The following is a 24560-nucleotide window of genomic DNA, read 5'->3' as shown; positions in this document are numbered from 1 at the left end:
GAGCACTTTTTTACTTTCTTTACCTAGAAGATGGTCCAGGCTCATTTTGTATATTCTGTGTGCCCATCCTAGAATCAGCCATTTTCTTAGGAGCCCTGGTTCCTTTTATTGGAGAACAGTTCTCAAAATCAAGATTTAGGCACTGATTGTGCTTGTTGCTACTGGTGTGTCACTGCTTTTAAGCCTTTTCAGCAAAGAGCTAGGAAACATATTTATTATAACCCATGTGTATACACATGCCTATAAGCATTTCAATATCCACCCATCTGTATTCTGTATTAAAGCTAAATATGAGTTCATGCTAATGTCTGGATTCTAATCCAGTACCGTTTGGTTCATTCTAGCCTTCCTCCTTTGCTTATCTGTAACCTCCCTTTTCAATAGTGAGAAACCTGTCGTTATCTACCATTCCTTTGTTTATTTGAGCTTATTGTACATAGATAGTGGTTTCAGAATTGTTCATCTTTCCCCTATGATAAACAACTTTACCAACCAGACTACAGTGTATATATACACTTCCTTTTGTCTTTAGCCTTACAGTTAGTTTCTGGTCATAAAACCATTTTCTGAAGTGTCATCCATTTGTAATCCAATTAGACGCTTTTCTCACAGTTTCCATTCTATCCTGAGATTCCCTGACTGCACCCACCTGGTTGGTTTGGTTTTTTTTTTTTTTTCATTGCATACATTAAGTAAGTGTCACTCTTTGTATTATACAGTTTTTTAAATGGCTATGATTAAGTTGTATCTCTCTTCTTTCTCAGTGGAAGAGAACATCCTTCCTTCTTTCCAAAACATATTCCTCAGTATATCTAATGCAAGAGTGGCCTAGGTCGGCTTCTTTTCAGCCATCATCTCTTAGTCTCATTTTACTTCTGTGGCTCTTCCTCCTCTCCCTGATGGGCACCCTCCTCTCTGCCTTTGTATTATCACCACGTTGTTTTACTTATTCTAACTTTAAGACCTGGTTTAGTGTATGTAGTAAGTCTAGTCTCCTCTTAGTACTTGCTTTTTTTATTTTTCTAACTTTGTTATTCTTACCTGTCCTCTCCATCTCTATCAACTTTAGTCACTTTATCAAGTATAATAAAAGCAGCCAACCAAACCACAACAGGTCTTCTCACATTTTGATTAGAATTATAATAAATTTATTAATTATTTTGAGAGGAATGCACATCTTTATAATATTGAGATTTCCCATTTAGAAGCTGTCTGTGTTTTGGCACCCGGATGGCTCAGTTGGTTAAGTGACTGACTTTGGCTCAGGTCATGATCTCCCAGTTGGTAGGTTCCAGCTGTGCTGACAGCTCAGAGCCTGGAGCCTGCTTCAGATTCTGTGGCTCCCTGTCTGTCTGCACCTCTCCGGCTCGCCCTCTGTCCCTCTCTCTTAAAAAAAAAAAAAATGAATAAAAACGTTAAAAAAAAAAAAAAAGATTTAGAAGCTGTCTGTGTGGGGCACCTAGGTGGCACAGTTGTTAAGCATCCGACTCTTTTTTTTTTTTTTTTTTTCAACGGTTATTTATTTTTGGGACAGAGAGAGACAGAGCATGAACGGGGGAGGGGCAGAGAGAGAGAGGGAGACACAGAATCGGAAACAGGCTCCAGGCTCTGAGCCATCAGCCCAGAGCCCGACGTGGGGCTCGAACTCACGGACCGCGAGATCGTGACCTGGCTGAAGTCGGACGCTCAACCGACTGCGCCACCCAGGCGCCCCAGCATCCGACTCTTGATTTTGGCTCAGTCATGATATCATGGTTCGTGGGATCAAGCTCCACATCACATTCTGTGCTGACAGCGTGGAGCCTGCTTGAGATTTCTCTCTCTCTTTCTCTCTGCACCCCTCCTACCCCTGCTCACAGTGTCTCTCTCAAAATAAATAAATAAATACTTAAAAAATAGAAGCTGTCTGTGTATGTATATATGTGTATGTGTTCCTAGTTTTTCTCTTAACTTCATAGTTTTGTGGATATCTGAATAAAGGTCAGTTTCTGACTAATCTGGGAAACACTGTTTTTGTGATATGAGCTTTAAAAATATAACTGCTCTATTTTGCAGTTTAATTGTGCATCTGTAAAGTTTGAGACTTGTAAACATTTTTTTCATTTTAAAAATTTACGGTTTATTTTTGAGAGAGCAAGAGAGAGAGAGTGTGGGGTGGGGACAGAGAGAGGGGGACAGAGGATCAGAAGCGGGCTCTGTGCTGGCAGCACAGAGTCTGATGAGGGGCCTGAACTCACGAACTATGAGATCGTGACCTGAGCTGAAACCCAAGAATCAGACGCTTAACCGACTGAGCCACCCAGGTGCCCCAGAAAGTCACTTTCTAAAGTCACTTCATGTGACTTCAATAGTTCATTTTGCTTTGGAATTACACAAAAATTAACGTAGCCATTATTTATGTAATTTTAATGTTACTAGAACCTTGAGATTTTCATAACAGATAAACCTCAGAAACCTTAAAGTAGAAGTTGTATGCCACTGTTTGATTTCTTTGGAGTACATTTTATTATTTTAGAAATACAATCTTGAGTATTTCACTGTAGTCTTAAGTTAGAAAAGGAATATTTTAAATTTTTTTAACGTTTATTTATTTTTGAGACAGAGAAAGAGCATGAATGGGGGAGGGTCAGAGAGAGAGGGAGACACAGAATCTGAAGCAGGCTCCAGGCTCTGAGCTGTCAGCACAGAGCCCCACGCAGGACTCCAACTCACGGACCGCAAGATCATGACCTGAGCCGAAGTTGGACGCTTAACTGACTGAGCCACCCAGGCACCCCAGAAAAGGAGTATTTTAAACTACCCTCATTTTATTAGTTGAATACAAGAAAGTAATGCTTGACATGAGACCATTCCTCTCATGGAAACTCAGAAATTAAAAAAAAAATCAAATTGAGTATTATTTTAGTAAATCCTGCTTAAGCAAATCTTTGGTGCTGCATCCTCTTCAGATCTTCTTTTGTGTTATTTTTCAACTCCTGCCACTCCCCTTCCCTGCCCACCAAAAATTAGAGAATAGAAGATGAGTTTGTGGACAGAATTTGTGTGTAAGGAATACCAGGGAGCTGTTCACACTGTGACCCCTGTAGAACTTTTTCTTGATTTTCTAGAGAGTTTTAAAGTGAGACCTCCCATTTATAATTACAATTTAATATTTCATTAAATTCTTCTTGGAATCTTTGCTTTTTAATCACAAGAAATAGTGGTGGTACCTTGCAGTTGACTTTCTTATTTTTATTTTTACGTAGATTCATCTGAAAACTACATTAAGACAAAGACATTTGAGGGCTTTTGTGCCTTGCATCTTGCTGCAAGTCAAGGACATTGGAAGATTGTACACATTCTTTTAGAAGCTGGGGCAGATCCTAACGCAACTACTTCAGAGGAAAACACGCCGCTGTTTTTAGGTGAAGTATGCTATTTTTGGTACAGATGCAGTTTTTGCTTTTTGTTTTTGGTAAAAGAACTACGCTTAATCCCCGCCCCCCCCCCCCCCCCCCCCAGCTGTTGTGCTTACAGTATGTTCTTTGGCAAACATTATACTGCCACCTCTTTCATTCTGAAACCAAAAAGTTATCTTTAAAGGTTTCTCTCTTCTTTTCCATCCTTGGGTGATAGCATCTGGGAATATCTTTAAGTATTTATTTAAAGTTGTAAAATTTTTTCTGTATTGTAGTTGTCATCATCGTTGTTCTCAAATTGTTCTGAATACTACAGATAGCTTAAATTGTAGCAGTAGTTATAAGATTACCTGTGAACATTTTGTTTGCTTTTGCTTTTTGTTTGTGTTAAGAAATTGAGAAGATTTTATGGAAGAAATCACCAGCTAATCCTTTAATGACAGTTAATTTGTTGCCTGTATGAGTCACTATTCAGACTTCTTCAATTATGGACTGTTTTTAATTTTGTAAGACAAAGTTCAAATTCTAACGGACACACTTCACTACCTGTCTTTTCTTCCTCCCTCCTTCCCTTTGATCCTCTTTTTTTCCTGTTTGATCCTATTTGTTGTTAGGTACATTGAGGCCATAATGTTTAGTGGAAAATGAGAAAATTAAGAGAATAAAACATTTGTGTAGAATCAGTGTATCTGGACTAGAGTTTTGGTCCTACCATATGTAATTTGTAAGTTCATTTATTTACTGTATGCTTTTGTTTCCCCGCTTATAAAATGAAAGTAATAGTACCTATCTAGTTTTTATTTGTCTGAGAATAAAATGAGATGCCTATGAATGTAGCTCATTCCTTTTAAGCATAATATATACTTAAAATTTATATGTAGTAAAATTTATTCTTTTTAGTGTATAGTTCTATGCGTTTTGATGTATGCATCAAATGTGTACATCTCATATCTATGATTTTGATGTATGTATAATGTGTAACGACAATAATAGTCAAGAAACAGGACAGTCCCATCACCCTCATACCAAATTCCATCATGCTGCCTACTTTTAATTTTTTTAATGTTTACTTATTTTGGGGGGAGACACACACACACACACACACACACACACACACACACACACAGTCCGAGTGGGGAGGGGCAGAGAGAGGGAGACACAGAATCCGAAGCAGGCTCCAGCTCTGAGCTGTCAGCACAGAGCCTGATGAAGGGCTAGAACTCACGAGCTGTGAGATCATGACCTGAGCTGAAGTCAGATGCTCAACTACTGAGCCACCCAGGTGCCCTGGGCTACCTATTTTTAATAAATCTCCCCACTCCCCTTCACCCTTAACAACCACTGATCTATTTTCATCCCTGTATTTTGCTTTTTTTGCAGAATGTCATATATAACATGTATATACATAACATATATTTTGCAGCATATAACCTTTAACTTAGCATAATGCTTTTGAGATGCATACATATTGCATTATCAGTAATTCCTTTTTATTGCTAAGAAGTATTCTATTATATAAATGTAACACAGTTTATCCATTTACCAGTTGATAGACATTTGAGTTGTTTTCAGTGTTTGGTGATTATGAATAAATTGCTACAAACATTTGCATGCAGGTTTTGTTTAATATAAGTTTTAATTTTTCTTGAATTAATACCTAGGATTGTTGGATCATGTGGTAAGTGTATGTTTAACTTTGGAAAACAATTCAGAAGTTTCTTATAAAGTGACTATACAGTTTGTATTCCCTCCAGTAATGTTTGAGAGCTTCAGTTGCTACACATTCTTCCTGACACTTAGTACTGACATTTTTTTTTTTTTTTTTGCTTTTAATGGCATCTCATTGTGGTTTTAATTTGAACTTTTCCTGATTGCTAATGATATTGAACATCTCTGATGTGATTATTTTCCATTTTTCCTTTTTTCACCCATTCCTTTTTTTTTTTTTTTTTAGTATATGAAATTTATTGTCAAATTGGTTTCCATACAACACCCAGTGCTCATCCCAAAAGGTGCCCTCCTCAATACCCATCACCCACCCTCCCCTCCCTCCCATCCCCCATCAATCCTCAGTTTGTTCTCAGTTTTTAACAGTTTCTTATGCTTTGGCTCTCTCCCACTCTAACCTCTTTTTTTTTTTTTTTTTCCTTCCCCTCCCCCATGGGTTTCTCTTAAGTTTCTCAGGACCCACATAAGAGTGAAACCATATGGTATCTGTCTTTCTCTGTATGGCTTATTTCACTTAGCATCACACTCTCCAGTTCCATCCACGTTGCTACAAAAGGCCATATTTCATTTTTTCTCATTGCCACGTAGTATTCCATTTTGTATATAAACCACAATTTCTTTATCCATTCATCAGTTGATGGACATTTAGGCTCTTTCCATAATTTGGCTATTGTTGAGAGTGCTGCTATAAACATTGTCACCCATTCCTTTTGTGTTTAGGTATTTTTTTTTTTTTTAATATTTTCAGACTTATGGAAATGTTTTCACGGTACAAGGGATTCTCATATACTTTTCACCCAAATCGTGTTCTTTTGTTCTTTTTTACTTGATTATTTTATTTCTTCTATTTATCCATATATTTCTTCTGAACCTTTTGAGATTAAATTACAGGCATAATGTTTCTTAAAAAAAATTTTTTTTTAATGTTTATTTAATTTTGAGAGAGAGCCAGCGCATGAGAGGAGGGAGGGACAGAGAGGAAGACACAGAATTTGAAACAGGCTCCAGGCCCTGAGCTGTCAGCACAGAGACATACATGGGGCTTTCCAGATTTTTTCTTGTGGTTGACTTCAAGTTTCATAGTGTTGAAAATATGCATGGTTTGATCTCAGTCCTTTTGTACTTCTTGAGGGATGATTTGTGGCCTACTGTGTGATCTGTTTTGGAGCATGTTCCATGTACACTTGAGAAAAATGTATTCTGCTGCTTCTGGATGAGATGTTTTGAATAACTGTTAAGTCCATCAGGTCCAGTGTATCTTTCGAAGCTGTTGTTTCCTTGTTGATTTTTCTACTTAGATGAATTCTGTCCATTGTTGTAAATAGGGTGTTAAAACCCCCTACTATTAGATTATTATTGATAAGTTTCTTTGTGTTTGTCACTAATTGATTTATATATTTGGGTGCTTTCGAGTTGGGGGCATAAATATTTAAAATTGTTAGCTTTTCTGGGTGAATAGACCCCTCAATTATTATATAGTGCCCTTCTTCATTTCTTGTTACAGTCTTAAAATCTAGTTTGTCTGATATAAGTATGGCTACTCTGGCTTTTTTTTGGCATCCATTTGCATGACAGGTGGTTCTCCGTCCCCTTACTTTCAATCTCCAGGTCTTTAGGTGTAAAATGAGTCTCTTGTAGGCAGCATATAGATGGATCTTGTTTTTTTTTTTTTTTTATTTATTTTTTCCATTCTGATACCCTATGTCTTTTGATTGGAGTATTTAGTCCATTTATATTCAGAGTGATTATTGAAAGATATGAATTTAGTGCCATTGTATTGCCTGTGGAGTTGGTGTTTCTGGTGATGATCTTCGGTCCTTTCTAGTCTTGTTGCTTTTGGTCTTTTTTTTCTCCACTCAACGAGTTCCCCTTAAAATTTCTTGCAGGGCTGGTTTTAGTGGTCATGAACTCCTTTAGTTTTTGTCTGAGAAATTGTTTACCTCTCCTTGTAGTGTGAATGACAGTCTTGCTGGATAAGGAATTCTTTCTTGGCTGCATTTTTTTTTCCCATTCAGCACATTGAATATATCCTGCCACTCCTTACTGGCCTGCCAACTTTCTGGGGACACATCTGCTGTGAACCCAGTCTGTCTTCCCTTGTAAGTTAAGTACTTATTCCCCCTTGTTGCTTTCAGGATTCTTTCCTTGTGTGTGTATTTTGTGAATTTAACTATGATATGCCGTGGCGATTGTCAGCTTTTGTTGAATTTAATGGGAGTTCTCTGTGCTTCTTGGATTTTGATATCTGTGTCCTTCCTCAGATTAGGGAAGTTTTCAGCTATAATTTGTTGGAGTAAACCTGCCCCTTTTCTCTCTCACCTACTGGGACTCCCTATGATACAAATGTTACTCTATTTTGATAAGTTGCTGAGTTCCCTAAGTCTACCTGTGTGATCCATTACCTTTCATTTATTTCCCTCTTTTCAGCTTTGTTATTTTCCATAATTTTATCTTTTCTATCACTGATTTGCTCCTCTGCTTTGTCCATCCTCATTTTTATGGCCTCTCTTTGGGTTTGTGTCTTGGTTATAGCATTTTTAATTTTGGCCTGATGAGATTTTAGTTCTTTTATCTCTGCAGAAAAGGGTTCTCTAGTGCCTTCTATGGTTTTTTTTCCCAAGCCTAGCTAGTATCCTTATAATTGTTGTTTTAAATTGTAGTTTAGACATCTTATATGTGTATTGATTAAATAGTTGGCCTATAGCTATACTTCTTGTTCATTCTTTTGGGTTAAATTTCTCCATCTCATCTTTTTGTCCAGAAAAGAGAAGAAGAAAAAAGAAAGAAGCAAGCAAACAAAAAACAAAACAACCCCCCCCCCCCAAAAACAAACAAACAAACAAAAAAACTAGTTCCTGGGTGTGTTTGGTCTGCTTGCTAAAAGAATCTAGATCCAGGGGTATCTGGGTGTCTCAGTTGGTTAAGTGTCAGACTCTTGGTTTGGGCTCAGGTCGTGTTCTCACAGTTTATGAGTTCAAGACCTCTATTGGGTTCTGCTGAAGTGTGGAGCCTCCTTGGGATTCTGTGTGTCCTCTCTCTGCTTCTCCCTCACTCACATGTTCTGTCTCTCTCAAAAATAAATGAACATTAAAAAAAAAATTAAAAAAAGAATCTAGATCCAAGTAAATAAATAAATAAAATGGAAATAAAAAAACCAAGTCTTTAAAAATAAAAATTAATAAAAAATTTAAAAAAGGACTAAAAAAAAGAAATGGAAAAAGAGAAACATTTAGAGAATAAAAGTAAAAAGGAAGCTGGATTCTATTTCCCCTAGAGCTGAGGCTTTGCAGCTCTCTATGATCAGTAAACTTGGTAGGAGCTAGTTTGTCCTGGTCTTCTGGGGGAGGGGCCTGTTGCTCTGATTCTCAGGTGAACATCCCCCTTTGGAGATCCATCTGCAGGGTTCAGGGGGTTGGGGCTTGGTGTAAATGGCTCTGGCCTCCAGTAGATGGCGCTGTTTTTGCTCCCAGAAGGCTTTCAGTGCTGATCGGTTGGATGAATATGGTAGTGCCTCGCTTGATAGCCCTGGAGCTGAAAATTCCTACCCCCCCTAGTTTTCACAGAATCCTCACAGAAAAGCAGTCAGTCACCCTTCTTGTCCCCAGTTTATGTCAGAACCCTGTGTTCACCTTGCCTATGTCCGAGTTTTTGTTTTTGTTTGTTTTTTTTGTTTGTTTGTTTTTTAAATCTCTGGCGCATGACTGAGTTAAAACACTCCACATTTTAGGGACTCCCGGAGCTTGGAACCTTGCTGTTCCTCTGGGGGGAGGGTCTTGCAGTGCTTTTGCCTGTTTGTCTGCTGTGTAAAGAAGGTGATCATATGATCTGCAGCGGTTGGGAGTTTATGGAAGGCAGCAGAAAGTCAGCATCCTAGCTTGCTGTCCTCAGCTGGAATCCATGCTCCAGTGACTGGGAACAGTGCAGCATCTTGGTGCCACCCTTCTGGTGATCCAGGGGATCCTCAGTCCATGCTGTCACTCCTGGGACTCCACCCGATCTCGCCAGCCTAGCACCTTTAAGCCAGGCACCCCCCCATGGTAGCTAGCGGACTTCTAAAAGTTCAGATTATGCACTGTGCTGCTTATGATACTTTGCAGTAGCCTCTGTAAGCAGGCTCCCTCCCCGTCACCATACCCTCAATTATATCTAACCCCAAGTCAACTGGCTGCATATCCTACCTTCCAAAACGTGGTCACTTTTCTACTTGCAGGTTTTGTTTTCTTAGACCTCCTATTATTGGGTGTTCAGAATGATTTGATAACTATCTAGCTGTGTTCAAGGGACAAGACAAGCTTAGGGTCCTACCTCCTACCTCTGCCATCTTAACTCCTCCCACCAGGATCACTTATTTAATTTAGTTGTTATGTCTCTTTAGCCTCCTGTAATTAGAAACAGATTTTTCGCTGTTTTTCTTTTACAATTTTAACTTTTTTCTTTTCTTTTTTTTTTTTTTAAACATTTTTTGAAGATTTCAGGTCATTCATTTTGCACAGTGTTTTTCATTTTGGGTTTGTCTGATGTTTTGTCTGATGTCTGAGGTTTTTTTCTTGATTGCGTTCTGGTTATGTATTCCTGGCAGGAATATCAAAGACATGAAATGGTATCTTAGTGTATCTTATTAGGAAGAATATGACTCATTACTGGTACTGTTAATTTATGATAAAGTGTTTTCAATATGTGAAATGTATCATTATAAAGATGTTTTGGGGCGCCTGGGTGGCTCAGTTGGTTAAGCGTCCGACTTCGGCTCAGGTCATGATCTCACGGTCCGTGAGTTCGAGCCCCGCGTCGGGCTCTGTGCTGACAGTGCAGAGCCTGGAGCCTGTTTCGGATTCTGTGTCTCCCTCTCTCTTTCTGACCCTCCCCCACTCATGCTCTGTCTCTCTCTGTCTCAAAAATAAACATTAAAAAAAAATTTTTTTTTTAAATAAAAAAAAAAAAAAAAAGATGTTTCATGGAAGCCTTGCTGTAATATCATTTGATTTCTTAGAGGGGAGATTGCTTTTTATATAGTTTTTTTTTTTTTTTCCACATGCACAGTTAATGGATATTGTGTATGTAACTACATAGTAAGCTTTCATTGTGGCCTAGCCATGTGCAGTCTCTATTTGAGTTGCTGTCTGTAAGAAATCTACCATATAAGGGCACTTGAGTGGTTCAGTCGGGTAAGTGTCCAACTTCAGCTCAGGTCATGATCTTGCCTTTCCTGAGTTCGAGCCCCCATCTCCGACTCTGTGCTGACAGCTCTGAGCCTGGCCAGGCTTTGGATTCTGTGTCTCCCCCTCTCTCTATCTGCCTCTCTCCCATTCACATTTTGTCTCTCTCTCAAAAATAAATAAACATCAAAAGAAAATGAAAAAAAAAAAAAAAGAAATCTGCCATATAGAAGAGTGAACAAAATTAGTTAAGTCCTGTAAAGGAGATAGACGTAAAGTGTTCAAAATATTAAAAGGAAGCAGTACAGATCACGTTGGGATAAAAGAGGACGATTTTTTGAGCAGAGTGTTGTATACCAAACCCTGTGTCAGGTGTGTTACATGAATTAGCTAATTTAATTTTTACCATGATTCTCTAAGATATGTACTATTATTATATCTGCTTTTACATAGATAAAGAAGACATAAAAACATTGTACTGAGGATCAGAAGAACTGTATTCGAGTCTTGATCCTACTATTGTCTGCGTATGGGTTAGAAGAACACTTTCTTAATTGATTTGATGAGCTATTAATAGATGTTCATTGACAAAAGTGTTCCTGATCAACCTGTGCTTGGGAAATACCATGTACTATATTACTCCATGTAGGAAAAAAAGAAAGAAAGAAAGAAACAAACATTTGTTCTGTAGTTTAATGTGTCTATCCAGAGAGAAGTATCTTCTGTGCTCTGACATCCTATCTTAGTGTTTTCATAGCTCTTCTCACTGACTGCATTTATTGTATATATTTGCTTTTTTGTTAATTGTCCTCTTTACTAGAAAGAATGCTCCATGAGAGCAGACATTTTTTTTTATCTTGTTCACTGTTGTAACTTCCAGATCAGGCTTGGTATATGGTGGCAGTTAGTAATTTGTTGGGTGAATGAAAATCTCTCTCAGGCCTGTTATAAAACAACAGTTGTTTTAACTTTAACCCAGAATTTTGAAATGTATTTGACCATAATATTCTTTTTCTTTGTGGAACACTTAGTGAAATCTCAAAGAACATTAGCGTTCCATGGAACTATTTGAGAAATGCTAGTTTGGTCATTTAGTTTACACTTTCAAAATATAATGATCCTGGTTTATGAAATTCAGTATTGTTCCTACTTATATAAGTATTTGGAGAAAATTAGAGATGCAGAGTTTTTAGTAATTTCTGTCTTAGGATATAGTTAACTTGTAATTTTTTATGTTAATGAAAGAACAGTTGCTAGGATAATTCAAACCAGTTAATAACTTCAAATCACTTATTTTTAGTAACAGGTTTTATTTAGTTTATTTGGCTGCAAACTGACTCTCCTAATTATGTTTTGTATTGTCTACTACAAAAAATAATTGGACTTAAGCAGGAGGTTAACCCCGAGGAGATATAGTATAGGCAGTACTTTTATGTATTCAAGTACAGCGTCAATTGTAGTAGGTCCTTGTTTGGAAGGAAGAGTATTTTCTTAGAAAGGAAAGGTATAGCTTTAACTTTTGCAGAAACACTAGTCAGAGAATGGACATATGACTTTTTAGTTAGGTGATCTGTGCTCCAGTGTCTTCTTGCCCCATAAATAATATGATAAACTTAAGCAACCTGCTTTGCTTACCTGTATATACCTTTTTCAAATAACTGTAGTGATCCATGTTTCAATCTATAATGGAAGAGATTCTTTCATTAAAACAAAATGTAGGACACTTCAAGATTTGCAACAGACTATAGATGATAATGTTTTGATTTGAAGAAGAGTGGCTGGACCACCTGAACATAAGTGAGGAAGGGACTGCCCATCTGGTGTAGCTTCCTTTACCATCTGTAGGTTTGTCTTCCAAAGCTGTTCTTTGCTGGAACTTTGAAGTATGTTGTCCTCTAGCTGCAAGGGAAGCTATATTCTCATGCATGTTGTAGTACCTGTTCTGGTGGCCCAGTTACCACCTAGACTGTTGATAGAGGTTATAAATATAAACCTGGAGGATCAAGAGGTAGGAAATGAATATAGAACTACAGAAACTTGAGAGGTGACTGGAAAAGTCATTGACATCAGGGATGTTCGAGTATGACTGAACTGAACACTAAATGTAGAGCGCAAATTTACTCCTCCACTGTTTATAATGAGAACATTTTCTCTACACACAACTCCCCATGATTTTTATAAAAATAAGTTCAAAAGGGAGCTTTTCAGTTTGATAGCAGTAAGAATCGAAATGAGAAAACCTCGCAATAAAGGGGAAATTCAGGAAGCTTCTCCTTATCTTTCCATGTGAAAATTGTCATTGAACATTTTTGCTAACATGCAGTTTAAAGTTTATATATTATCAACAGTCTGCTCCCTTAATTTCTTTTCTTTACCCTTATCTTCTCTCCCCACTCCCTTTTCTCTTGCCTCATAAATGCATATATAGTAAATATTCTAAGGATAGATTTGTCAAACTGCTTTGGGAATAAGAATATCCTTATTCATAAATATAGTAGATTCTAACTGAAAACCCAGCTAATTATATAGTACATAGGTTTTCTTTTTATTTTGCTGTGTATAAAATAACACTGGTGAATTGGAGGCTCAAATCCAATCCAAAGTGACTTCACAGAACAAGTTTTATGGGAACTGCACAGCATGCAGTTTTGGCTTTTGATTGATTGTTTTCCATTTTTTGTTCTTCTCTGTCTCTGCTTATTCTGTGTAACCTTCAATGTTAAACATAGCAGGAATGCCTAATAAGAATAAAGTGTTTTATAAATAGTGTTATGTGAGGCTGCATATTTCAGTATTTAACTGTGAAGTGTGTCATACTTTAAGCTCACGGGCATATCTTTAACCCTGACTCCGCTGATATATTCCAGAATTGAAAAAACCACAACATATTTCACTTTTCACTAGTATTTTCATGAATCATTGATCATTGATAGGGATCATTTTTTAGGTGCAAGCAATTTTGAGGTTTAGAATTTGTATATTTAGTACATATTAAACGTTATCTTTGGAGTTCTTAGATTTTTCAACAGAAAGATTAATTATCCTCTTCAGGGATTGTAATTTAAGCATTTTTACTTGAGGGCATGTTCTTGAAAATGTGAATTTGAGTTTTCCCAGATCAAAAGTATGGTGTTCACCAAAAAGGCATATTTTAAAAATGTTAATTTCATGTTCTGTTCACTTTCATACTCTTCTGTGTTTTAAGACAGCATCTTTTTGATTCTTAAGTAACCAATTATGAAACTAGGATATTATCTTTCTTATGTTTACCTTTGTTCAATGAAATCTGTTTATATAATCTGTGTTAGTCATTTTGATAAATTTAAGCTTCTAACTTTTAAAGATGAGGAAATCATTATCCTTATATTGTCCCTATATAACTTTTTTTTCCTCTCTTCGATTCCCAAGTTTTGTTAGTTCAATATCATATTTGCATATTAGTGGAAATGACACTTTACATCCTGTTCTGTTATGGTATCTTAATTCCTTCATTTAATTTTATTCTTAGTTCTGTAGTTAAATAGCTTAGAAGTTTATCACCAATTACTTTGCCATGGCTTTCCTAGCCCTACTTGGCTAACTAAATTCTTCCTTTAATAGGGTCCTCTAAAAGGACACATGGAAATAATGCTCCTTGAGTTTTACATGTTCATAATTGAATAATGATTTTGTATTTGGACAGCAGTTTGATTAGATGTATAATCCTTGGTTCATACTTTCTTTAAAAAGTTTTAAAATAGTAATCTGTTATATTCTAGAGTTGAGGTTGGAGGCCAGCCTAATTTTCTTTTTTTTTTTTTTTTTTTGTGACAGTATTTTTGCATATCTGTTCTATATCAGATTTTTTTTCCTGAGACACAGTGTGCCCTTTCAATAGACCTATTTATATTTATTTAGTAATTTCTATACCCAATGTGGGGCTTGATCCCAAGACTCAGAGATTAAGAGTCACACACTCTTCTGATTGAACCAGCCAGGCACCCCTTCAGTAGATTTAGATGTTCTTTATTTTTGGTGATTGTTTTTGGAATTATATCTTTAAATATTTGTCTGTTCTATTATGGTTTTCTTGGGCTCCAATTATTCATATATTGGATATCCCATCTGTTTTTATATCTACTCCCCTCTCTAATACTCATTTAAAAAATTTTAACTTTTCCTTTTTTTTTTTTTTAATCCTCTGTGTTCGTTTTCACAAAAGTTTATTCTCTATAGTGTTTCTTCCAGTTTCAACTGCATTTCTGTGATTTAGTTTTCTAAGTCTTTTCTAAATTGTCCAAGTTTATATTACACCATTTCTTATCACCTAGCCTTCTTTTACTTGAACTCTTATATCTTAGTGATATGACTTTTTTCCTTAACTTTTTTCTTTTTTAAATTTACAGCAAAAGGTTAACTGTAATTTTCGCTACTTGGTGGCAAGTAAAGAGGGTTTTTTGGGGGGGGTCTACTAACAGTTTTTCCTGTAATTTTATCTCCTTTTTTGTAACTTCATGTGGATTTCTGCTTGTTCTTTTGTGATAACTCATCTGGAAATGTTGGTTTTCTAAGATCAGTTATTTTCAGGAGATTTTAAAAGAAAGGAGCTAGAGCTACATTTCAGACTAGCTAGTATTCCTTTTGACTCAGGATTTTTGGTTGTTGAGTTCATTTAGTTATTATTTTTTTACCAGTCCGTGGACACAGGCATCTGTGGGATTTTGCAGTGCAGTTTCCCTTCTGTGGAAGCTGAGACAGACTACTGTTGCAAATATAGTTTCTTTGTATGATTCCTTGTTAGGCCTGGTTCTTCTGACTTTCAGATTTCAACTGGGTGTAGGGCTGTTCTGCTGTTAGTCCATAAATCCTATCCCTCTGCTGGGAATTTATGTTTTGCAACTTACCTTTGAGGAGTTTACTTTGCTAGCTTTTTCTGAGATGTGCAGCTGAGACATCTTTTCTCCGTTTCCTCCCTTAAGTACCCAGGATTTTAACCTCCTTTCTTTCAGAAGCTTTTATACCATTTTTTGCCTGGAGTTTTAGCTGGATCCCAGTTTTGCTAAAAATGGAGAGTGTGTTTTTATTTCTTAATTTCTTTGCTGATTTTTGGACTAACTGCTTTTGGATACTTTCTAAGAAGAGTAAGGGGATGCTTTCTAAGAAGAGTAAGGGAAATTTATGGCCCAATATTAAAATTGAAAGTCCATATTAATTTTTAAAGTAGAACATAAGTTCTTGATTTCAGTGTTTTGCAGTAATGTAACCCCTGTTACCCCCACCCCACCCATACAGTGCAGTCTGTTTTCTTTAGATACCATTGACTAACGCTACTCAGAATGTCAGTTTGTTTATACAAGGTACTTAAGGCAATGCTTCTTTTATCAGAGAAGTCTTATTTTAAGAAAAATGTCAGCTGAACTAAACAGTATGCTTAGGGACATAATTGATTCACATTCTGGTCAAACCTTACAGGGTTGAGGATTGGGAACAGTTTGCATATTGAGTATCACTGCTCTACATTATGTGTGTGTGGCTGTCAAACTTTATCACTTTATACATAGTTAATGCAATTGTCTCTTCGTTCTTCATACTTAGTATTGCCATTGACCAATTAATTGTATATGGTCTTCACTGGTTAGTATGGCTGAAGTAGAAGGGCTGTTTCTATATAAATAGGAGTCCTTGGGATGAAGGATAGTTTGGCATATACTTTTTCTCTGATAGGAACTCTTCAGTGTAATGATTCATTTCTCTAAGCCATAACATGGAGCTCATACTTACAGAGGTGGTAAGGAGAATACTGTTATATGAATGTTCAAAAATGTGAATTGGAGAATTACAGAAGATGGTAAAATTCAGTATTATAGCTCTAGAAGATGTGATTTTAGGGGTATTCTATGTAAATAACATGTTTATCTTGATTCTGTTGCTGAGGAAACATGGAAAAATAATCAACATATAATAAGATGGTGGAATTTTATTTTTTTGTCAAAGACTTTCATCTGATTGAAGGATGTGTTTTTCTGGATATGGTCTTTCATGTCTAACTGACCATTGGAATTCTCTCTTTCTGTCAGAAACCATGAGATATGTCAGTGTCAACATGTAGAATTAGAATGAGATATTGGCTACAACTTTTTTGTTATATTCTTAACATGATGGATTTTGCCCTTGAGGTCATGGTTTTTCCCATTAGTGTGTATCTTTAAGCTTGTTAGTCATTGGGCAGACATGAAGAACTTGGTAAGAAACTTTATAATAATAATGAAGTTACATTTTTTTCTAAAGTTTTCTAAGTAATTAAAAATTTTTCTAAATAATCAATAAAATACTACATTTGAGACTAAAGATTCATGGCCAAGACATATGGGATTCTATCTGAATTTATAAAGAAAATGTTTTGAAATTATGCATTTGATCTTAGTGAGAAAGTCTTACTTTATAACCATTCTGATTATAAACTTTAATTATGAAATAAATAGCTGTGAGCAGTGCTACTTACCCAGTGAGGTTCTTGAAAGAATTCTGCATCCTTGCCAGTCACATTACTAAGGTGAATTATTTCAAGAATGTCACTGATTATAACTAATGTTTGCTATTATTGGATTTAGTGTAGTATTTTAATAGTTGTTCTGTCTTGGGTATAGATAAAACCTTGGAAAAACGTCAACTCGGAAGTCATATAGAATAAATTAACTATTAAAAAAAAAAGAAAAAGAAAATTCCTTTGTCATTGCAATCTGGTTTCTTTCCTAGTGCCACCAGATGTCAGTGTAACCACAGGACCGGAGAAATACTGCAGTAGATAAATGCCTTCTGAATGTTCTAAGTGTATAAAAAAGTTGTATACGTATTAGGTATACAATGGAAATAGGATTTTATTATTGAATTGCATAGAAAAATGAAGTGCATAATGGAGAATAGAGTACATGTAGAACTTAAAAAAAAAAACTTAAAAAACAAAAAAGAACTTAAAAAGATGCAGTTAAAAATTCATATATAAGTCAAACATGCAAATAGAACACATAGGTGATTCTCTTATGTTCTCAGAAATCACCATCCTGCTGCTATTCAAGAGGAGATGGACAGCCTGTGGCTGAACTGTCCACTACAGCCTCACTGACCATGATGTTTCTCAGTAGAATTATTGTCAAAATTTGAGCTTCAAACTGAAAGAATATATTTCTAGCTTATAAAGTTAAAACTCAGGGCACTGTGATTTGCATTTGGTATAGGATTTGTCTACAGTAGTTGCCGAGAATACATGGTTACATTAGGTATTTTCCAAAAGAATATTCAGTATGATAATTGCATTTTAAAAAATTCCTCTTTTAAAAATCTGTTCTTTAATGAATGCTGCATTAAATGATGATCATTATTTACTATTAGGAATTGGTTATTTCTAGTTAGATTTATTACTTACATGTCTGCATAGGTCTACTGCTATTTGTCCCAAATGAGTATGCTGTGTTGATTTCATGCCTTCCTGAAGTCTGCATCTGGGGCTTTGGACTGCACTTAATGTATGTATTCCATGCCTCAATTAAATTGTGATTTTGGTTAGAAGTTTTATATGGGTCAAAGACTGTTTTCAGTTACTTGATGTCTTCTTTTCAAAAGTATTTTGTTACTCAGGATGTTTCCCCAGGTTATTCTTCCCCACCAACCCCCAGATTACTTCTTTTGACTTCTTTTTTCCTTTAATTTACAAAATGGAGAAACTTACTTCTTCAACAATATAAACTGTCTCCCTAGAAATTATTGAGATTGTCATCCTTGTTTTCTTATAGGCTCTTAGCTTCTCCAGCACTATAATATAACCTCTTGTGGGAGGGGCACTGTCCCTTCCCTCAAAGCTCCTGGTTTTCTTTTCTGCTGTCTCAGCTGGAGTCTTATAGACAATACCTGTTTGTATGGAAGGGAGGAAAGACCTTCTCCCATCTCTCTATGTATCCCAGACACTTTGAGCTCTGCTTTCCAAAGTGGGGTGTTTTATTTCATCCTTATTCTTTATCCTTGGGCTTTGATCTCTGTTGAATGCCAGTATAATATCAGATCATTATGATTCTGCTTTCTTTTTGTCTGTGAGAACCAGAGTACTTTTGTATGTTCTAGAATTACTCATTTCCTTTCTGTCCTTGAACAGTTAACCCCAAGCCATAGGAGCCACAACTGGTGGCCTGACCCCTGTCTCCATTGCCAGGTATCTTAGATGTGCCTAGTATTCTAGATTAAATTCCAATTCAGTTGAATTCTAAACTCTAGACCAATGCTGTCCCATAGAACTTGGAAATATCCTATATCTACCTTGTCCAGTATGATAATCACTAGCTATGTGTGGCTCTCAAGCACTTCATATGTGGTTAGTTTAATTGAGGTACTCAAATTTTAATAAATTAATTTAATTATAATTAGGTTGAATTTTTAAACTTTATTTTATTTTATTTTATTTATTTATTTTTTTTTTTACATTTTTTTTTCAACGTTTTTATTTATTTTTGGGACAGAGAGAGACAGAGCATGAACGGGGGAGGGGCAGAGAGAGAGGGAGACACAGAATCGGAAACAGGCTCCAGGCTCTGAGCCATCCGCCCAGAGCCCAACGCGGGGCTCGAACTCACGGACCGCGAGATCGTGACCTGGCTGAAGTTGGACGCTTAACCGACTGCGCCACCCAGGCGCCCCAAATTTATTTTATTTTAAATCCAGTATAGTTAACATACAATGTTATATTAGTTTCAGGTGTACAATATAGTGATTCAACAATTCTATGCATTACTTACTGCTCATCATGGTAAGTGTACTCTTTAATTCCCATCCCCAAATTGGCTCATTCTCCCCACCCACCTCCCTCTAGTAATCATCAGTTTGTTCTCTATAGTTGTCTGGTGTTTTATTTCTCTCTCTCTTTTTTTCTTTGTTCATATGTTTTGTTTCTTAAATTCCACATATGAGTGAAATCATATGGCATTTGTCTTTCTTTACTTATTTCACTTAGCATTATATTGTCTAGATTCATCCATGTTGTTGCAAATGGGAAGATTTCATTTTTTATGGCTGTGTAATATTCCATTGTATATAAGTAAGTAAAAGTGTTCAGTTAGATTTTTATTCTGGTATGCTTAAAATTCATATTTGTATACATTAGGAATGTTTCAGATATGCAGAATGTTTTTGGAATTCTCGTTTGAAATTGTCTTCAAAATTTGTGGCAGTCTTAAGTATAGAGAAAAATATAATAAATTGCCATGTCCCTGATACTGAACTTCAGTAGTTTTCAACTTAGGGTAAATTTTACTTCAGTTACAGCTCTGCTCACTATCTCCACTCCATATATATCTGCAAAGGTTAAAGATGTTTCTTTAAAGAGCAACCACAATGCTATTATTGCTCTTAAAGGTAACAATACCCAATTGGTCTTCAAATTTCCCTGATTGTCATATATATGTTTATGTATATTTTTCACATTGTTGAAATCAGGATCCAGTTAACGTCTCTGCATTGTAATTAGTGTATTTGTCCCTTATTTTTTTTAGTATAGTGTTTCATCATTTCTACCTCATGTAATGTTTGTTACCTGTTCACTGATTTTAGAACAAAGTCTTGGATAGAGAAGTGGCTAACAATCATAAGCATCTGCCAGGAATGCTAATGGTGTTCTAAAAGAACGTGATATATTTGCAAGAGTTGAGTTAATTTTCCTTGTTCTCCAGATGCCATCTTGTGCACAGATTGTTACTGATGCTCATGTGAGCACATATTACTTGAAGATTCTGATTGAGAGGTATGTTGGTACATACTAAAATATGATACCAAAAGGATACAAGGGGACTTAAAGTTCTATATTGCCGAAATGTCTGGTCCTAGTTACTGGCACTCATGAAGTAGTTTCTTTCCCCTCCTTCTTCCTTTCTTCCTCCTCTCTTTCTTATTCAAAATATCTTTTAGGATACGTTTCATGTATATGGCCATCCTAGTATCATGTAGAAATTTGTGTTATTTTTTAATATCCACAAATATCACTGTTTTGCTGCTCAGAATCACTTGAACTGTGGAAATGCTTCTAAATCAAATAAAGTTGGTATTACTACCTTGTCAAGGAAAAGAAATAAATTTTAGTTGAGTGCCTATACTGCATAGAAATACATAGGTATGGTTTAATAGTAACATTCCCTCAAAAGTAATTCTCCAGCCTTACCATAATGATTAGGTTGCTGAAGTTTTTGCAGGAAAACATTAATAGGCTTCTAGAATATGATTGGCAGTGACAATAAACACATACATTTAAATTATAAATTATATTCCAAATTTAGGTGAATAGAAATTAATTTCCAATAAAGACTTTGCTGGGACTAGATCATAGACAAGTATTGAAAATCTTTGAACTGAGTGTTCACTTTCAAATGAGTGTAAGGGTTTTTTTGTTGTTGGATTGGAAGGAAGGTATTTGAGTTGTGGTCACTGGTGACTGTTGAGTGCAAAGTCAGTGACTGTATATAGCCCCAGTGTGGCCAGGCAGAAAATGTGCAGTTTGTTGCCTTGGAATTTAAGTCTTTCCGGATTTGTCATTATCAGTAGCTGAAGCCTACTCTTACTGAGACATGAGAGAATGAATAAATGATACTAATTAAACAGTCTAAGGAAATGTGTTTAGAGTTAGTGAAAATTTGAACAGGAAATAGAAGGACAAGAAAGAGCATAAAGGTTCTGTGTTAACAGCTTCTGCCTCCCTTATGGGCCCAGTTGTGTTTTTTGGAAGAGAGGAAAATCTGGCAAATGAATGGCTGTTTGTACAGAAAGTGACCATGGAAAGCTAGACGATTATGGGCTTTGGACTCCTTTTTTGAGAATGGGAAAATAGTGTGTATGTTTGTAAAGCTGAATGACAAGATATATATAGTTGAGGAAGAGGAAAGGTTTATTTAAACCAATAAAACTGGTCATAGGTAATTATTATGGAGGAAGTAAATTGGATGATAAGGTTCACTGGGACCAGAAGATAGATTATAAGTGCTGATGCCTAGAGAACGTTAGGGACTATTGAGGAAAGTAAAACACAGTCTAAAGGGACAGCCACTACTTGCTTTAGCCCAGTGTTGCCAGATTTCAAGGTACTTCAAATATGGGTATCTGGGTTTTGTTTTTTTTTTTTTTTTTATGTGAAATTTCCCAGTTTTTGAGTGTTGCCTCAACTGTAAAACAAAACAAATGAATAAAACCAAATAAAACTTTGTGGACCAAATAAAATACATGTGGGGATAGAATCCAACTGATAAGCTTTTCAGTTCGTGACCCTCCGTAGAATATATTTATTTGTTGTTTACAGAACACAAGCTAATGGATAGATGAAGGCATACTGTTTTTATCCCCTGAAATACGACTTCAGAGGTCTGACTTTTTCTACACATAGCAGATGTTTTTGATCATAATGAGGAAGCAGGACTGTGTTCCAGACATTTAAATCATTTGTCTGTCCCTACAGTGTTACTTCACTAATTCCACAGTCTTCTCTATATGCTTCTTACTTTAGGCTGCAATACAGGATCTGAAATCTTATAGGGAAATGCTATAAAAAGATTGAGTCATCACACAGGTATTATATAGGAATTTCTGTCTTATGGTATTGAAATGTGGTTTTGAATTGTTCTTTGGACTGAAATTCTGTTTAAAGGCAAATACTAAAGTGAGCTTGAAGATTGTGGCCTTGGGTCACAACAGCAGAAGTGTCATCTTGTGATGAAAGATTTGTAGACTTTGGAATAAGCCATCCTCCAAAAAACTACTGTACAAATTTTTGAAATACCATTATCGAGTTGAAAAAAATTGTTAATAGTGAGGTAGACTAGTAGAGACACTGAAAAGGAGATGTTGGTATTAAGAGCATAGATCCCACAAATACGATTTTTATATTTTTAATTACTATATAAATAATAACAGATTTTTAAGAAGGAAAAATTGTCCCTTATCTTACACATTTGTTTCTTTAAGGACTCCCTGTGATTTCTTACGGGTGGCTATTTTATGTAATTGATACAGAAATTTACACATTTTATAATTTAAAGAGGCAATTTATATTTTATGTAATACATCATATATCCAATTTACATTTTTACTTAATCTGTATTTTTTACATTTTAATACTATCTTAGTAGCTATAGTTTTAGATATTATTTTAGTCTACTGAAGGTATTATATCATAATATTAGAAGTTTAGCCTTTTGTTTTATTAGTAGTCACTTCATGTTTGGAAAAAATAACTATGAAAGTTTTCCTCACAACAAATTATCAGTTGAAGGATACTAAATAAAAAATAAGCATTTTATTACATTTTCATATTAACCTTATTAAATCAAGAAAGGTTGGCAAATCATCATAAGGACACCATTTGCGTAATATTATTTGCCAATTTAAAAAATATTACCAGGTTTATATATTTTCCCATGTCTGTTTATTTCTTGGACTTACTTTTTTATAAATTTATCTATTGTCACTCATCTGTAAGATTCTTCATGTTTTCCTTCTTGATTTTTATGAATTCTTTACATTATAAGCTCATTTTTGTGTTTGAAAATTATTTTCCTGTGCACTTGTTTCCTTACTACTTTTTCACTTCTATTGTATATAGATCTGTTTAAATCTCTTTTCTTTTACTTTGTGATTGTGTCTATGGCATTAAGGATTAGAATGTTTTTCTACTAAAATCTGATAATTGTGCAATTCTGGCTTTTCTTATTTATTTTTATTTTTTGGTTATTGTGGTGAAAAGTTTGGATCTAAATTCATTTTTCCTTTAAAAATTGCTGATCGGTTCATCTAACCTTGTTACTAAATCCCTCTTTCCCCCAATGGTTCATATTTTAATTAATGTTGATGAGCCAAAGAGTTATGATAACTACACTTAAGGTGACTATTTTCCTTTGGTGTATGCAAGAAAAGCACTTTGGGGAAAAAAAGTGAGAAGAGAGAGGTAACTAAAGGAAAGACTTGTTTGGAAAATTCTCAGCCTCCGCTAAGAGCAAAAGGCTTAAATTCAGAAGACTTAAATTAAAACTTCCAAACAAATATCAAATCCAGGACATGAAGTCCAGAAATGAGGTCTCCTGTATGATTGTAAAGTACTTTGTTAAAGTGTGTGTGTGATAAAGGTGGTGCCTCATAGTAGCATTTAGGCAGGCAGAATGTCTCTAGAAACTTTGGGGTGTGACTTACGGGTACACTCAATCAGACAGTGGGGCTTTAAGAAGCATGGGGGTGTTGCTCCTCAGCAGAAGCCCAGGGCAGAGAAGGGCTTATCTCAAAGAACTTCGTGAGTGTGGTTTTGCCTATTTAAAGAAAACCCTAAGAATATTCACGGGAGACCCACAAAGTTTTAAAAAGAAATGCATTGAAACACTGGGGTTTGAAAAAGAGGTGGGCTGAGAGATAGTACAAAATGTAAAGAGACCATCAGTTACAGGAGACCCTGCACTTGGTAGCAGTCATTCCCTTCTTCCCCCCACCCCCTTCCCCAGCCCCTGGCAACTATGAAGCTACTTTGTATCTCTGGAATTGCTTATTCTCAACATTTCATATAATCACACAATATGTGGTCTTTTACCTCCAGCTTTTTTCACTTAGCATGAAGTTTTCAAGGTGCATGTTGTAGCATATATCAGTACCTCCTTCTTTTTTATGGCTGAATAATACTCAAGGTATGGAAGTACTACCTTTTGTTTATCCATTCTTCACTTGATGGACCTTTGGGTTTCTACTTTTTGGCTATTATGAATAATCCTGTTATAATAATCATTTGTATAAAAGTTTTTGTGTGGATGTATGTTTTCTAGTTTGTTTTGTGGAAATTTCTAGGAATGGGTCATATGATAACCCTATATTTAAGTGTTTGAGGAACTGTTGGACTTACAAAGGGGCTATACCATTTTATATCCCCACCAGCAATGGAGGTTGGTTGCAGTTTGTCCACATCCTTATGAATGCTATACTTGTTGGCCTTTTTTTTTTTTTTAATTTTAATTTTTTTTTTTTTTGAAATTTACATCCAAAATAGTATATAGTACAACAATGATTTCAGGAGTAGATTCCTTAGTGCCCCTTACCCATTTAGTCCATCCCCCCATCCCACAACCCCTCCAGTAACCCTCAGTTGTTCTCCATATTTATGAGTCTCTTCTGTTTTGTCCCCCTCCCTGTTTTTATATTATTTTTGCTTCCCTTCCTGTATGTTCATCTATTTTGTCTCTTAAAGTCCTCATATGAGTGAAGTCATATGATTTTTGTCTTTCTCTGTCTAATTTCACTT

At 35.7% G+C, this 24560-nt stretch overlaps 1 protein-coding gene across 5 annotated transcripts in view; it reads left to right on the top strand.

The window, feature by feature from the left end:
• LOC123580778 (ankyrin repeat and SOCS box protein 3) overlaps positions 1-24560 on the top strand; it is a 113581-nt gene that overhangs the window by 40414 nt on the left and 48607 nt on the right. For all 5 annotated transcript variants that reach the window (XM_045446041.1, XM_045446040.1, XM_045446042.1 and 2 more), the window contains one exon: positions 3246-3404. In XM_045446041.1, the coding sequence (XP_045301997.1) occupies positions 3246-3404 (159 nt within the window). The remainder of the gene's footprint in view (positions 1-3245; positions 3405-24560) is intronic.

Source organism: Leopardus geoffroyi, chromosome A3 (genome assembly GCF_018350155.1).
Source record: "Leopardus geoffroyi isolate Oge1 chromosome A3, O.geoffroyi_Oge1_pat1.0, whole genome shotgun sequence".
In the NCBI taxonomy this organism is placed as follows: Eukaryota; Metazoa; Chordata; class Mammalia; order Carnivora; family Felidae; genus Leopardus; species Leopardus geoffroyi.
This window is presented reverse-complemented; position numbering and strand designations above follow the sequence as displayed.